Consider the following 16,179-nt stretch of genomic DNA (forward strand, 5'->3'; position numbering starts at 1 on the left):
GTGACGCGCCCGTGAGCTCCGCCGGCAGCCAGCCGCGCCTGAGTGACCGAGCCCCAGGCCGAGAGGCCGGGGGCACCCCACCTCCGAAGTGGCCCGAGCGAGCCCCAGGCTCCAGGCCCCGATAAGCGGCCGCCAAGGAGTGAGCCGGTGTGTACCTGGACGCCCATCCCCGGACACAAAGAACCACCAACGCACCGATGTCTGAGGGGGTCCGCCACTGGCAGGGGAAGTGGTGGTAGGGGGAGATAGGCCTCCAAACCTTGGAGGGCCTGAGATGTCCCCAGAGAGGTGGCGCCTGACACCCAACCTGACATATAGACACAGACATACAGGCACACACAGACACAAACATCCATTCCCACCCTCATGCTCTCATATGCACTTACTCCACACTCAACCAACGTGGAGACAGACATAAAGAGACGTTGTACACACGATCACACTCCCCAAGCGTACTCTACAAACCGGGTCTAGGTGCCCCCGCCCCTGGAGGGGGGAACTGCACCCAGACCCAGGTGTTGTTTCCCTTTTCCCTGCGGTGGGGGGAGGCAGACCGCCCCGACTCCGCAGCAGCAGGAAGGCTCCACACTCCAGACCGCAGTCGGACGGCCAACTCCTCCTCCTAGTCCTAGCCCCCCTGCTCCAGCAGGTCGCAGAGAACGGGGGTGAGAGAAGACTCCGAACCTCCCTCCACCCGCTCATTGTAATGTTGATGCATGTGTGTTCTAAGGTGCATTTAAAACCCAGGAGGGCTTGGAGCTACCTGCCAGAGAGCAGCAGGTAAGCGCATGGTCCCTCCTGCTAGCCCTCAATGTCTACGTGTATTTAAAATTGAGAGGTGGGCAACGATGCCAGGGGTGGGGTGTACACCCTGATGGTACTTTGGACTCCGTGTATCGTGCCCACCCCCAAGATCCTATATGTATGTGTAATGAGAGTGTGAGTAATGTGAATGTCTAAGTTGTGGGATAAAATTGAGGCAGAGGCAGCCAGAAGGGGACAGAGGGGGGGGGGGGGGGGGGGGGGGTAGCCTCCTCTGCACCCTGGTGACATACCCCTACTCCAAGGCCCTGCATGTGTGGGTGGTTGTGGTGGAGCGGGAAGAGGGAGGCAGCTGGAGATGGGGAGGGAAGGAAGGGATAAATACAACAAAATAAAACTAGTACCGGTATCGAAAAAAAAGAAGATTTATTCATAACACACCTGAAAAGACCCAGGAAAACCGAGTTAACGATCAAAACGATAACAAAATAACGTTGAAAACCGATAAAAACCATGAAAACCATACATTTCACACCTGAGCCTCAGCTCTCGCGGCCCAGTACCAAACGACTCACGGATCGGTACCGGTCCGAGGCCCGGGGGTTGGGGACCGCTGAACTAGTGCACTTTTTGTTCCATTCCTCTATCTTTGAGTCAAGTGTTGGTGCTGTTTGCGCTTAGTTCTGAAGCTGTCAATAAGAAACGAACATGGTGACTCATTATGGGTCAGTTAACTATTAGTGGTGTTTCAAGGCTTTTGTGTGTATTTGGAGTGTGGGGGGTGGGGGCAATGATTCATAATGTTGTTACATTGTTACAAAACCTGTACAGCTGAAACTGTAGAGAATATTTTTTCCATCAGTTGGACTCTAGTCACAGATACTTTTTGTTTCCCAGTGTCAGGTGGCCTTAACACTTTGTATATGACTGTGTAGCATTTGAAATGTATAGCCAGCAGCTTGTGATTTTGATATTTTTTAATGCAATTTGCAAGAAAATACACATCTTTTGATTGTATTGAAGATTTAAGATTGGTTGAGTCTCATCGGATTTTCTGTTTTTTAATTTTGCTGCAGCTTTCTTGTAATGGTTGCTTTACTACATAGCACTACACCTCTGATTATAACCAAGGTTTGCAGAAGAGCATGCATGAATGCAAAAAACATTAAACCTTAACGTCACACCAGCTGAAAACTGCACCAGAAATGGACAACAGAAGACTGAAAAATTGTTGCCGTTTTCCCACAGTCTTCACATACTATACAGGTTTAAGGCACCTCTGCATTGTTTTCATTGGTTCTCATGGAAGATAAGTGTCTCAAAGGGTAAATTTGGCTTTGAAAACAGATTACATACTAGCATAAGGCAAAAAAACAACAAAAAAACAGGGAGCTTAAGCTGGCCTGATTACCACATTGACCAACAACAATCTGTTGGGAAGTTGTAACTCCAAATGGTGCTTAAAAATAAAAGAAATATTTACCAGAAAGCAAGTGTGACAGGTGAGAAATGGGAACTGGGGAGGCACCGCCACTGGGTGGAGCTTGTGCAAGAGCCAGCAATAGCAATAGAAAGAAGAAGAAGAAGAAGAAGAAGAAGGGGAAAAAAAATCTCTCATCTACTGATCGGAAGGTTGGTGGTTCGATCCTTGGCTCCTCCAGTCTGCATGTCAAGTATCCTTGGGCAAGATACTAACCCCAAGTTGCTCTCTGATGCATCCATTGGAGTGCAAATGTACTTAGAAAGCACTATGTATAGAGAAAGTGCTTGTGAGAATGGGTGTGATTGGGTGAATGTGGCATGCTGTATAGAGTGCTTTGAGTACACTGGGAGAGTAGAAAAGCGCTATATAAGAACCAGTCCATTTTTACCATTTAAAACCCCTGTGTGGCCCTGGGACCATAAATGGTCCCTTTAGGTTTTCAGTTACAAGCCATTTGCACTGTGTTGAATGGAATATAGCCAAATTCTCTAAGAAAAAGTTTGGCATAATTTCATTTCAAAATTCAAGTCTGACTTCCTTAAATTAGCTTCAGTGGCTAAGCTAACAATACACATCCTCTTAGAGCCCTGGGGACCATTTTTGGTCCCCATTGACTTCCATTATAAACGCTATTTTTCACTGCAGGATTTATACCGTAAGCATCTCGGCGATCGCTTAAGTATCATTTCCGTGTTGCAGAAGAGACCTTAGAGTTGTAATTTTTTTATTTGTCCACTGGGTGGCGCCCTTGCTCCACATTTGACCCCGGGCTGGAAAACAGCGGGCTGCCGTAACAGACCTGCGGGAAATGAAGCCTCATTTCCGGCGTGCAGCAGCGGCTTCGCCCGCTGATCGGGCGGGACCATTTTTTGGTCCCTAGGACCATGAGAGGGTGCATTTTTTTTTTAGTCAACAGGAAATGACGTATTTGTTGTCACGTGGTATCGGACGTGTGGGCTGGAAAAAGCAGTCCCCGGTGATCGTGCCCCGGTGATCGTCGCGACTTACCCCGGCAACATGCACTTATTTCGGCCTAGAGGAGGAGCATTTGCCGCCTGGAGACCATTTTCTGGTCCTGAAAAAAAAAAAAAAAAAAGGCGATCGAAATGACTGTTGGTGCCAATCTTTAGTCCATCTAAAGGCCTAATTATAATAACAAAGAAATATTACTTCAAATGTTTTTTTTGGAAAATATTTAGTTTTTTGTTTTTTGGGGCTAAAAAACGGCGCTCATGTAATAAAACTGGGATTTAAAGGGTTAAAACAACGAAAATATAATTAAAACTTTATATGAATATTTCAGGGAGAAGTAGTTTTAAAAGACTGACCAATTTAAAGTGGAAAAAAATATGAATATATAATCTTTTTATTGCACTTTTGGGGCGGGACCATTTTTGGTCCCCAGGGCTCTAAAGGGATGCATTTTTAAGGGTCAGCGAAGGGTTTTAATAACCCCTGTCCATGAACTACCCCGGCCTTAAAGCTCTCCAACTACTTGGTGCTCTGTGCTGCAGTTTGGCACAGTATTTAGAAGCTTTTAGTAAACTTTAAAAAAAAAAACCTAATAATAATAATAACAATAATAATAATAATGAAATACAATGACCCAGCCTAGAAGTAATGAATGCATGAGCTAGAGACCTGGTTAAGCTCACTTGGCTGAGCAAGTGACTCACAAAGTCACTTACTGTAAGTGTGCAGGGTTTACACCTCGTGAGTCACTTGCAAAGGCCCTGGTTTAAAATTGCCCTAGGCCAGGGGTCGGCAACCTTTCTGATGACGAGTGCCATTTAGAATTTCCTCAGAGGCCAGTGTGCCATATGATTGCATTAGCAATAAATTTAAAAACGGTCTGTATTAATAGTTACACACTATATAGAACCACTTTATAGAATTATATTTGTTCGCAGATGTTGGCAGCTATCAGCGAATAGTTATCAGCTATTTCGAAACAAAAAAAAGACACTTTTTATCAATAACAAGAACTCCATAACAGCAAATGAACTGTACGACAGAAAATACAAACGCTATTTATGGTCTCCTCACAACAATGATAAGTAAAATAAACTGGGCCAATATGGCATGTTTGTTAATACAGGGATACACATGTTAATGTGATCTCTGGTCTCCCACTCAGAGACACAGGTCTCCGAGTGTCCAGCATTCAGAGGCTACCCGAGGACTCATGTGAGAGAAAATCTGCTCACACAGACATGTAGAGCCAAATACTGTCAATAAGGCCTCTGCAATGTTCTGAAGACAGTTAAACTTGTCAGTAGTGATGTCCAGCAGGTGAAAATGCAGCTCCATGAATATGCACACGCTGTGAATTCCAGCTGCTTCAATGTTGCATTAACTGGCATTAACTCAGCCAGTTAATGCGAGACAAATCTAGCTGCTCATTAAAGATTTCTGGTTTGATCAGAAAATAAAACATTGGTCCATACTCCTGAAAGTCCCAAAAAAAAATGCATTGTGTCTCGAGTCTACAGATGTATCCGTGTATTTCCGTGGTGCTGATGCTGTGCTGAGCGGACAGCTCCTGAAGCTTTTGAAGTGTCGGAATGTGGAAATCTAACAACATCCCTCTTACCAGTAGGCTAAGTTATTTTTAGCCAATTACAAGTTGAATATGGTAGTTGGGGTTGTTAGTTAAGATACCGTCATTAAGAAGCAGCACAACTAATGTGTTTATGCGAGCTAATTTGGAGGGGCACTGCTGGCGCGGCCATTTATTTTTTAATGCACCTTCTCAGATTAATTCACTGTGTGTCGTGCCCAGGGCTGCACTGGGACAAAAAATCGGCCCGGCCATTTTGACTAGAGACCGGCCCACCAGGTATTAAAGCCATAAAGCCTTTGAATGAAAACAAACGCTGCTGTGACAGTGATGTACAGTCTTGTTGGTATATGTATGATTTCTATACATTTTACGTCAGATAAAAACTTTGGTTGTAAGCTTCAGATAATTATTTAATAACAGACAGACATTTTAAATGATAATAAGAAAGTATTTCTTTGTGCCCCCCTTTCCCTGTTAATGCCTACCTGCCCCCCTGGCAAAACTTTGCTAGATCCGCCCCTGCACAGTTACCAGGTGTCAGCTACATAGAAAAGGATCCTGGTGTTATTTGTCTCTCAGAAACAGTTCACAACTTCCCTTCAACTCATTCATGTCACCTAAAAGATAAACCTGTTTCTCCATCAGCTGTTCAGCTCTGATGATTCAGTAAGGACATCTCCTGGTTTCATCTTCATGTTTCCTTCTCACCAGATAACCAAACCAATATCATGACCAGCAGCTTTTACAGCTGTGGCTCCAGCAAACATCAGCTGATACTAGAAATTAATTGGTGCTGTTGTTTAGAGCGACATCCTGCGGTTTCCTCTTTCTGGTGCAAAGTGGGCGATAAACAAACAAGAGAGACGGGACTTGCGCCAGAAAAGCCGATCAGCTGATCAATTGATCAGTTTTATGATTGAAGTAGCAACAGGAGAGAGAGGGGAGAGAATGTGAGAAGAAGAGGCAGCTGTGCAGCGTAATGACAGAATAAATCCATCTTTGTGTCTTTTTCCTTTCTAGCTGAAGTACGGGACAAACTGTGTTCCTTTTCAGCTCAATATGAAATACGGAACATTTTCTCTGACGATTCCTTCTTTTTACAGGACGGTTGGCAACTCTACTAACTAACCTTATGAATAAAATAAAGTTCGCTATACAGTGCTGGTGAAAACTGTCATGCTAGCTATAGGCAGTACGACTTATTGTAACTGACTGTAAAAAGTCAGCACAACGAAAATAAACTCCACCTAAACTTTGTTTATATCTGACCCAGATAGACTGCAGGTCATAACTTCTTACCCGAAGTTCAGTTCACCTGACACTCGGACCGATGCTGCCTCGGGCGTATGGATGTTGGCGCTCACAGTGCCCTAATGTTTCATCAAGGCTGGTTGACTTGTCAGGGAGGAAATAGGGAAAATGCTAAAATACATAGGCTTTAATCATACATCGTATAGCATCAATGTCCAGATTAAGAAAAATTCAGTCGTACATATTTGTTCAATAAGCATGTTGAAGGACAGGTCCTGGTCAAAAATGACTCCAGGATTGCTGGAGGCCAAAGTAATCTAGAGTAAATATCTGGTTAGACACCATGTTTCTAAGATTTTTAGAATGAAGTACAATAAGTTTAGTTTTCTTTGAAGTTAGGAGAAGAAAAATATTCCAGGTCTTTATGTCATTAAGACATGTCTGTACTTATGCTGACTAATGCTCTACATCATTTGACTTCATTAATAAATAAAACTTGGTATCATCTGCACATCAGTGAAAATGTATGCAGTGTTTTCTAATAATATTGTCTCACACAAGCATGAAAATAGCTCTGGTCTCAACATGGAACTCTGTGGAATGAATTCTATCGTTGATTTAAACTAGCAGAGCACATTTCTTTGAATTCATTTTAATAATATTGGTTAGACTGTAAGATAATTATGCATAACCTTCACTAGTGAGGTTTCAGTGTTATGATGAATCCTAAACCCTGACTAAAACTCTTCAAATAAAATTATCATGTCAATTGAGGGTGTGTGGCAGGCAGGACGAGGACCTGAATGCAGGGTTCAAACAAAAGGTTGAACTCAAAACGGCAGCTTTATTTGCTGGAGAAAACTAAGACATTGAATACAAAAACTAGTGATGGCCCGCTTGAAGCTGACGCTCCGGTGTGTGTGTCAAAAAAATCAACACACTGCTTCAGAAGCACTGTGTCGAAGCTTGATTCGTTTAGCCACAGTCACGTGATCAGTGACGCCCGAAGCTTCATTTAGAACCTAACTGCTTCAGTATCTGATTCAATGGTTTAAAAGGAAGCGAATCATTCGCGGGATTTGTGGACTGTTTTGATGGCGACAGATAGCAAACCACTGATATTTTTACTGAGAGATTTGGAGCCAGCGAGGAATAGAGGAGTTTCTGTTGCGTGGGAGTATTTTGAGTTGATTTTGGTCAATCGGGTGGGTTTTCCAGCTTTGTGTTCTTGTTGTTTGCTTTTGTTTTGTGCGTGTTTATTTTTTCTGACAACAGGAAAAACTTAAAATGTCAAAAATCTGCTTTTCATAATATAAATATCATTAAATAACTTTAGAAAGACTTCTATTTGACTCTTTATATTTAATGTTATAAAATATATATTTTATGTTTTAAATAATCTTAAGCTGTTAGTCTGCAAAATGTGCAGCAATTTAATTTATTTATTCTCTTTAGCTGATAGTTTGTGGGGCCCAGTTAGACTGTATAACTGCATCTCTACCAGTTTCTGTGCACTCCAGCCTCTTCTGTGCCATGTGAAGGGATTTTCCTTAAGGCAGGAGAAATTATCTCCACAAAAAGGAACAGGTTCGGCCATCGCACAGTGGAACTAATTTTCTTCTTAAATACAAATGGAAAGGGTTACCTTAAATGCATCACGTTAATTTGCAAGTTCATAAGCATTTTCCCTTTCTAGTTCACAATCAATTCTACCCCCAGGTCAAAAATATGTATAGGAAAATTTCCCTAATGTAAAATTATTTATAAAAATACCCGTCTAGCGATTAACTGCATAAGTACATGGAGGCGGGACCTCACAGCAGAAGCCTACTCCATAATGTGTTGTACATTATTATATGTATATTATATGTAACGTGGTATTTTTCATTATTGTATTTACCAACATCAAGAAGTCACAAGCAAAGAAAGACCACACCATGGTGCATGTTTAAACAAGGAAAGTTTACTGGTCAAAATTATTTATTAAAGAAATAAACAACATTTTTGTCACCCCAACAAATACACGTTTAAAGCAACACAACAGCAGCCCAATATCAGACAGAATTCCACTCTGTAGAGTGGGCAATCATTGCAGTTGGTTTTATTTTGTGGATTCAAGCTGCTCTTCATATTTTTGCCCACCAGATGTCACCAGAGAGGATTGTGTTGAAAAGCTTCGAGTAATGAACCATTTTTCAATACAAGCTTCAATGCTTCAGAAAGCTTCATTTGGCCATCACTAACAAAAACTAACCAGGAAGTTGAAACAAGAAACTAGGAACTGTCATGAGCATGGTGGAGACAGGGAGCAACGACGGCATACAACACAACAAGGGGCAGTGGAAAACACAGGGCTTAAATACACATGGGAGTAACGAGGGAATGGGAACGGGAGGGAAACACAACTGGGACTAATCTGACATAATGAGACAAGGGGGAAGCAAAAGTCAAAACACTGAACACAGCACACGAGACTATCAAAATAAAACAAAACACAAGACAGGCATGGAGATCCATGCGATCTACTCCTTCAAGAATTTTAAAAAATACAATAATTTGGTCTGCAGTTAGCTGAAACAACTAACTGACCTTCAAAGTAAAAGAAAGGTAGTGGTGTGTAGCCTGTAACAGGGATCAACTGATCAAATTCACCAGTCTTGTAGGAATTGGCCATGCTGATGATTTAGAGGAAGACGCTATTTAAGTTAGTTTGGAAAGCTTGACAGAAGAGAAAAAAATATAAATAAATATCAACAGTCATTAAAGTTGCTGTATTTAATGAAAGGCCCGCTGGAATCCTGTGAATATTTTTATGTAATAATTATACATTTTTATTTGTTCAGAAATGCATGAAGTCATTAAAATTTTCACTTGAACATACTATATTGTCAATAAAAAGTTAAATGATAGGTATAGAATGACACCCATCCCTACAGTAGATGTGGACTAAATGGTTTTAGATGCCATGAAAAAAGTGTAAAAGTGTGTTTTTTCAAATCAGCGCCACAAACATGCTTTTTCACCATTTTCACAATTATTCTGTTTGTTGTTAATTAAAAAAGTAAATAATAATCTTACAGTTATAGCAGTATTGTGCAAAAGTCTTGAACTACCCCAATTTTTTTTTATATAGAAACAAGACACTTCACCCGTTGCCTACTGGTGGTGGTCAGAGGGTCCGGTGGCGCCAGTGTCCGGCAGCCTCGCCTCTGTCAGTGCGCCCCAGGGTGACTGTGGCTACAATGTAGCTTGCCATCACCAGTGTGTGAATGTGTGTGTGAATGGGTGGATGACAGGTTGTGTAAAGCGCTTTGGGGTCCTTAGGGACTAGAAAAGCGCTATACAAATACAGGCCATTTTACCATTATAAACACACATACATAGTTACAATGCTATTATGATACATTGTGAGACACCATTGTGATCTGACATTCCATCCTATACTATGACATTGTCTTTGGTGCTTAGCTGAACTGTCAATGGTACACGATTGAGGAATTTATATAAAAATATTTGCGTATAACTTATAAATGTTGGCACTCACAGTGGCCTAGGCATTGTTTAGTTAAAGTTTCATCTAGATTGGGTCACTTGTCTTGGAGGAAATAGAGAGATAAGATAAGATAAGATAAGATAAGATAAAACTTTATTAATCCCTCGGGTGGGTTCCTCTGGGAAATTCGGTTTCCAAAAAGCACAGCACCGACAGAAGTTACACAAAGTTACAAATAGGGAACATACAAACATATAAGGCTAAATATGTTTTGAGACTACAGACAGAATTTTTGGGTCGAGAATTGCTTTAAAAGCTTTTTTTAATAGTAAAAGACGACATGGTTTAGTCAAACAGTTTTGTAAGGATTATAACTAAACACTAGATGGAGACAAACACAAACTGAACTTCATGCCAGACACTGGTTTTATTAAAGTAAATGAAATTTAATACCGCGAAACTTCACATTTATTTGTTAACTAAAACACGGTTTGATTAGTGTCTAATATTTTCTTAATATGGAAAAATAAAAATCAACCCATTATGAACGATGTATATATATGTATATATATATGGGTGTGTGTGTGTGTGTGTGTGTGTGTGTGTGTGTGTGTGTGTGTATTTACAGTGGTCCTTTACTTTGAATCCTGTATTTATTGACTGTTTATTATTGTTGTCCATTTAACATTTAAGAGATTAACATAGTTAATTAATCACAGCATTTACATTAACAGTGTAGTATTTTTTAAATGATATTGAAATGGACTGTTTTTTCTTTTTCTAGAACGGTGCAGGATCTTTAAGGTTCTTTTGTTTTCTTGTCTAATCTGGCCTTCTTGTTCTTCAGTGTAACCATCTAGGTGCTCTACACCTTGTTATAAGCCCTCTGTATTTTCATTTGCTTGGAGACATAATAATAATAATAATGGTTCTCTCACGCCAACCGGTCGCAGCATATGGCCCCGCCCCTCCCTCAGCCTGGTTCTGCTGGAGGTTTCTTCCTGTTAAAAGGGAGTTCTTCCTTCCCACTGTCACCAAAGTGCTTGCTCATAGGGGGTCATATGACTGTTGGGTTTTTCTCTGTATGTACCATTGTAGGGTATAGCTTGCAATATAAAGCGCCTTGGGGTGATTTGGCGCTGTATAAATAAAATTGAATTGAACCACTTTAATTGTCTTCTCTGGTGCATAAGTGTTTCTGACCTGGGTGCATTATTCTTTTTTAAGAATTCCAGTGAAGAGATGTCAAATGTGAATTGAAAACATGGAATCACACCCAGTTAAATTTGAGCCCCCCAAAGTGAGGCACTGTGTATAAAATTTAATGTAATTCCTCAACTGTAAATGCATTTTTTTCTTTTGTTAAACTCCTTCAATTAAAACTGAAAGCCTGCAATTAAATTACAGCTTGACTGTTTGATTTAAAATCTCCTGTGGTACATGGACGTACCTGCACACCAGTTTGACTTCACTTACCCTTTGAGCTATTTAGAGGTGAGAAATGCTGCCATTGTCATGAGTGGTCTGATGGGGGAGGCAAAGAGACACGAATGTGACCTTGGAGGGAGTGGTTGAAGATAGAAAACATGGTTCCTGCTATAAGAAGGAAGAGCAGAAAAAAGGGGGGAAGAAAGAGCGAGAGGAGGGGGTGCTGACAACAAGCCTACAACACTGTCTTTCATCAAACTGTCATGCTGTTGTGTTGGCTGTTTCCCAGCTCCTGCTTTTACTGCCAGTGCATGTACCAAGCAACACCAAACAAGCATAATCAATCCCAACCAACTCGCCCCATACCCTCCTCCTTCCCCCCCTTTTTATCTGGTGGTGATTATTGACTGGATCTGAAGGATTTTCTTTTCCCCAAGACTTCCACTGAATCAATTTCCTCTCCTGGAAGATGTTTTTGGCTCTATCAGGGTCCAGAAACCCCAAACCCTCCCTCCTGTTGCTGGGAAACCACTCCAGTGATTTGTGTGTTGTCAGAGTGCATTACAGACGGTGATGTGAGAGCGAGAGAAAGAGAGAGAGAGAGACGCAGAGATGAGAGAGGAACCTTAGCTGGAGAGCGTGGAAGAAAGAGATGGAGAAGAAAATATACTATACGCACATCTACTCCAGCTCCATTTTTCTTTCACGCACTGTCTCCCTATAAACACACACTGCACTGTGGGGCTCGATTAACATGCTTTGATTCCCCCTCCTCCCTTTCTGTCTTTTCTCTTCCTCAGTTTCAGCTTTTGGGATTAAAGGAATGAGGAATGTGTTTGGCAGCAAAACTGTTGGGGGAGAATATTTGATGTTTAATTGATAGAGGCTGGAGCAAAAGACTTGTTATTTGGAATTACCCTAAATCATGAGATTGTGTGTGTGTGCACGTCTCTGTGTCCGTGTGTGAGAGAGATTTGCTGCCAGGAGTTGTCTGTGAGTGCTCTTAAGTGTGAATGCGCTCACACGAGAGTCAGAAACACCCTTCGCTGCCAAATACCTCTCACGCTGAAAAAAGTGTCACATTAATTAAAATCAACAGGGCCATCGTGAGCTCCGCTTCTGTGCCTGCATAGATTTTAACAGTGCAACGTCACAGTGTAATAAAACCTCAGTCGCAGTATTTAAAAAAAGCCTGCATGTAGATCTACTTTAGGTCATTTAATTGGTTTTAGGACAAGTCTGAAAGCTTCAGACGGAAAGATATTTAGTTTAACAAACATTACACAAATATTAACTTTTATTATCTAATAGAATATAATCATATTGGGCATCTCCTACCCAGTGAAAAGCAGTTTTTAACAGCAGCTCACACCTGTCATGCTCTGTAAGACTAACAGGTGTTAATTAAGTGCAGTCCCTCATTATCTGCACGAGAAAAAAGGAATATGGACGTTAAGGTCTCTTGAACACTGTTATTCAGAGAAATGACTCCCTATTTACTTAATTAGTTCATTACTACCTACCACTTAGTTAAGGTCCTCTTTGTGAATGGGTTTGATAGCAGCTGTTTTGACTTGTAATAATAAGAAAAGCGCAGGTGTTGCTAATGTTGACTATTCAGGTGTCCTAGTAATGACAATGTGCCAGTGAGCTGTCACGCACAATGCCAGGCAGCTACAAAAATTCTGAGGTGTTAAATATCAGAACGTAATAAAAAATCTATTTCACACCAGGTTGTGAGATTATTTAAAAACAACCCCAACACATGACTGATTACGCCATGTCATTATTAATTTAACTGTGTGTGAAGTGGTTAAAAAAAAAAAGCAGTATGAGAAAAAGTAAGTGCACCTCATGACTCAGTAGCATGCAGATGCACCATTAACAGCAATAACCTGAGGTAACTGTTCTCTGTAGGTCTTTCTCAGTCTCTCACCTTGATGTCAAAGAATTCTGGCCCACTCTTATTTGTGGACAGATGTTGTGTCACAGCTCTTGCACCACAGAGGTCTGGAGTTTGACTGGGACATTGCAACACCTTCATTCTTCACTTTTTCAGTCATTCTGTTGTAATTAGCTGCTGTGATTGGGATCATTGTACTCCCATGGCTCGGGCTTTAACTGACCTCATGTTTGACTCTAGAATACTATTGTAATTGGACGTGCTCATGGTTGAGTCAATGGCTGCAGGCTACCCAGGTCATGTGGCTGAAGACAACCTCAACTCAAGATACGTCCAACACTGTGCTGACTGTTGATATGCTGTTTGTTTGGTTTTTTTTTCCCCCAAACGTGGAGTTGGGAATTATAGCCACACATCTCCACTTTGGTGATTTGTTCAAAGGACATTCCAGGAGTTCCAGGAGTTGGTTTGTTAAGATCCAACTTTTAAAACCTAAGCCCTGCTGTCATGGAACGGACATATTATAGTTGTTTAAGAAGTGTTACTACCACCTAGTGGTAACTAAGCAGAATGTCTTTTTTGTAGAGGAAGTGATATACAGGAAGTTGTGTGCTCTTTAGCTGCTGCAGTGACAGCATTTGTAATCTGATGGCAATCTCTGCAATCCTGGTGTTAAAGTCCACAATATCGGCTTCATCCGTAAGTTCAGGGGCGTCACTAGGTTTTAAGGACAGGGGGGGCTTAGCCCCCAAGAGATGCACACGACATGAACGAACGTAGTGAATGAGCACAAAATTTCACAAACAGAAAACAAAGACTGAGAAATTGTTTTCCTACTTTTTTGGACAGATTAAACATCCTAGGCCACCAATAGATCTATTGTTTTATTTCAGTCTGCTTTATAATACAGTACAACAAAAAAACAGAGGAAATGTGTTTGCCGCATCAATAACAAGAAAAAAACTGAAAATAAAAAAGTACATTTTTCTGGCTGCAATCACCAGTTACTTGGTGGGTGGAAGCATCAAAGAATGACGTCTGTTTTTAAGAGTGGCAAATCGGTCAATCACTCTGTTGTGACTCAGATGCTGAAGCGTGTCTTTTTCAATAGACATGACTGCAAGACTGTGAAGTCTTTTCTGACCCATTGTTTGACGCAGCCAGGAGTGCAGCCGACGCAGTGCACTAAAGGACCGTTCGCACGAGCAGCTGCTGACAGGCACTGTTAGGGCAACTTGGATGGTTGCCTTCAGAGAGGGAAACATGTCTGAATCAAGTAGGTTGTACACAGACAACATATTTTTGGGTGGACATCCAGCCTCTGTTTTCCGGGTAAGAAAGTTTCTGGCCACCAGAACCTCCTCTTTTTTCAGGTCAAGTCTGTAGTGCTTTGCAAGTTCATTCAAGTGTGGTTCACTCAAGAAGTTCTCAGATTTAGGACTGCATGCCTGGACGCCTTTTAGCAGCCCTGCATCTACACTGCAAAATCTTTGATCAAGCTCGCCAACCATCCGATCCACACAAGGGAAAAGTAACTCTCTTTTCAATGTGTCTGAGTTGTTCAATTCAGTGCGTGAACCCACAGTTGCCTCCAGGACAAAATCCTCCATTTTCCTCTGTTTGTGCCTTGTCTTGGCACCTGGTTCAGGGATACTGTGGGTGTTACACAGGGCCTTGGTTTTCTCATACAGCTCTGTAGCAAATGCATCTGAGTGTTTGCCCTTAAGTGTGTCACACACAGCTAGTTTGCAGATAAAAGCTTCTGCCAGGTCTAAAGTCTCTTTCTGCAGGAATTTGTGGAGTCCTTCGGTTACAGACAGAATCGACTGAAACATCAGTAGTGCATAGACTGCTGAGAACTTGTAGAGCTTTGCTCTGAGACCAACAGCTATGGGGGATCCAATTGCAGATAGGCACTCCAAAATGGCAGGCAATGTCTCAAGAACTGCACTGATTGATCGCAACTGACATGCCCAGCGAGTGTTTGAAAGTTGCACAAGCTCAGTTTTTGTCAATCCAAGCTTTGCCTGAGTCTCCATGAACTTATGATGATTGACTAGGGAGGTGCTGAAGAAAGAATACACACACTCCAACAAGCTGAAAAGCTCCACAGCCTCTGGGACAGCCTTGCAAGTATTGCACAAAACCAGGTTGAGTTGATGAGCATAACAATGCACATAGATAGCCTCAGGATGGAGCCTTCTAAAATGTGCTTGTACACCTCCAGTGGAGCCACTCATAACGGCTGCACCATCATATGTTTGTGCTACACACTTAAGCTCTGCAAGACCATAGTTTTGGATCTGCTGCTGAATCTCATTTGCAATGGACTGGGCATCAAATGATTTTATCTCTGCAAGTGCAAGGAAACGCTCCTTCACTGCCCCCTCTGACACGTACCTGACACAAACAGCTAACTGCTCTGCCTTTTTATCCCTTGCCTCATCCACCATGATGGAATAGACTTTAGACTTTGTCATTTCAGATACAATGACACTAGTAACTTCCTGGGCACAACAGTCAATCATGTCATTCTGGGATGTTGGTGAGATATACTGTGCATTTGATGGGGGATTATGTTTTTGAAGAAAAGGATCAAACTCCTTCAAAAGCTCCATGCATGCAAGAAAATTCCCTCTGTTTGGGCTGTCTTCACCTTCATCATGGCCACGAAAAGGGAGTCCCTGTCTCCCTAACATAGAGGTGACTGCAACAATTCGTCTGAGATACTCTCTTCTTTCGACTATCTCACTCACATTTGCAGTTGCTATCATCTGTGCAACGTTTCCCTGTTTGCTAGTTCCCTGGTAGCTTTTCCATGTAACAACACTGTCCTTATGTGTTTGTGCCATCTCATGCTTGCCAAAGATGACTAAAGCTTTCTTCCAGTTCTTGCAACCGTTACTGACCAAACTATCATGTTTGATGTTTTTGCCAAACACTCTACATGGGAAGCAGAAAGCTGCATTCTGGTTGACTGAATATTCTAACCAGTTGTGCTTTTCAAACCAGCTGTGGTTAAATGCTCGCTTCTGTGTACCAAACGTATCATGTGGATAGCTCTTCAGCTTCACCTGTCTGGGCCCTGTGTCTTTGTCACCTAAATCAAACCCTGTAGTAGAATGAGTTGCTGCAGCTGCTTCATCATTTTCCCTCTCTTGGCCTGTTTGCTCTCCTCTCTCTGTAATAACTTGATCTTCCTCTGCCTCTCGATCCATTTGCTGCAGCTCCTCTGTCTCTCCTTGCTCTCTCTGACTTGAACTTGCCTGTTGACCTTTTTCTCCCTCAGCCACTCC

At 41.9% G+C, this 16,179-nt stretch overlaps 1 protein-coding gene across 1 annotated transcript; it reads right to left on the minus strand.

The window, feature by feature from the left end:
* Positions 1 to 13,830: 13,830 nt before the first annotated feature.
* Positions 13,831 to 15,780, minus strand: LOC146668787 (zinc finger MYM-type protein 1-like). The gene is made up of 2 exons (XM_085410796.1): positions 15,665 to 15,780; positions 13,831 to 15,463 (listed from the first exon to the last, which is right to left on the minus strand). The coding sequence occupies exons 1-2, from the start codon at positions 15,733 to 15,735 to the stop codon at positions 13,888 to 13,890; spliced, it is 1,647 nt and encodes a 548-aa protein (XP_085266922.1). The 5' UTR covers positions 15,736 to 15,780; the 3' UTR covers positions 13,831 to 13,887.
* Between the last annotated feature and the right edge of the window lie 399 nt (positions 15,781 to 16,179).

This window comes from Rhamphochromis longiceps, linkage group LG6 (genome assembly GCF_057381845.1).
Source record: "Rhamphochromis longiceps isolate RC_006_pf linkage group LG6, R_longiceps_female_GT1.1, whole genome shotgun sequence".
Classification (NCBI taxonomy): Eukaryota; Metazoa; Chordata; class Actinopteri; order Cichliformes; family Cichlidae; genus Rhamphochromis; species Rhamphochromis longiceps.

Coding starts and splice junctions, on each gene's coding strand:
- LOC146668787 (XM_085410796.1), bottom strand. CDS start 15,735: ATGGCACAAACACATAAGGACAGTGTTGTTACATGGAAAAGCTACCAG. Junction 15,464..15,664: donor ACTAGCAAACAGGGAAACGT/TGCACAGATGAT, acceptor TTTTCTTCAAAA/ACATAATCCCCCATCAAATG.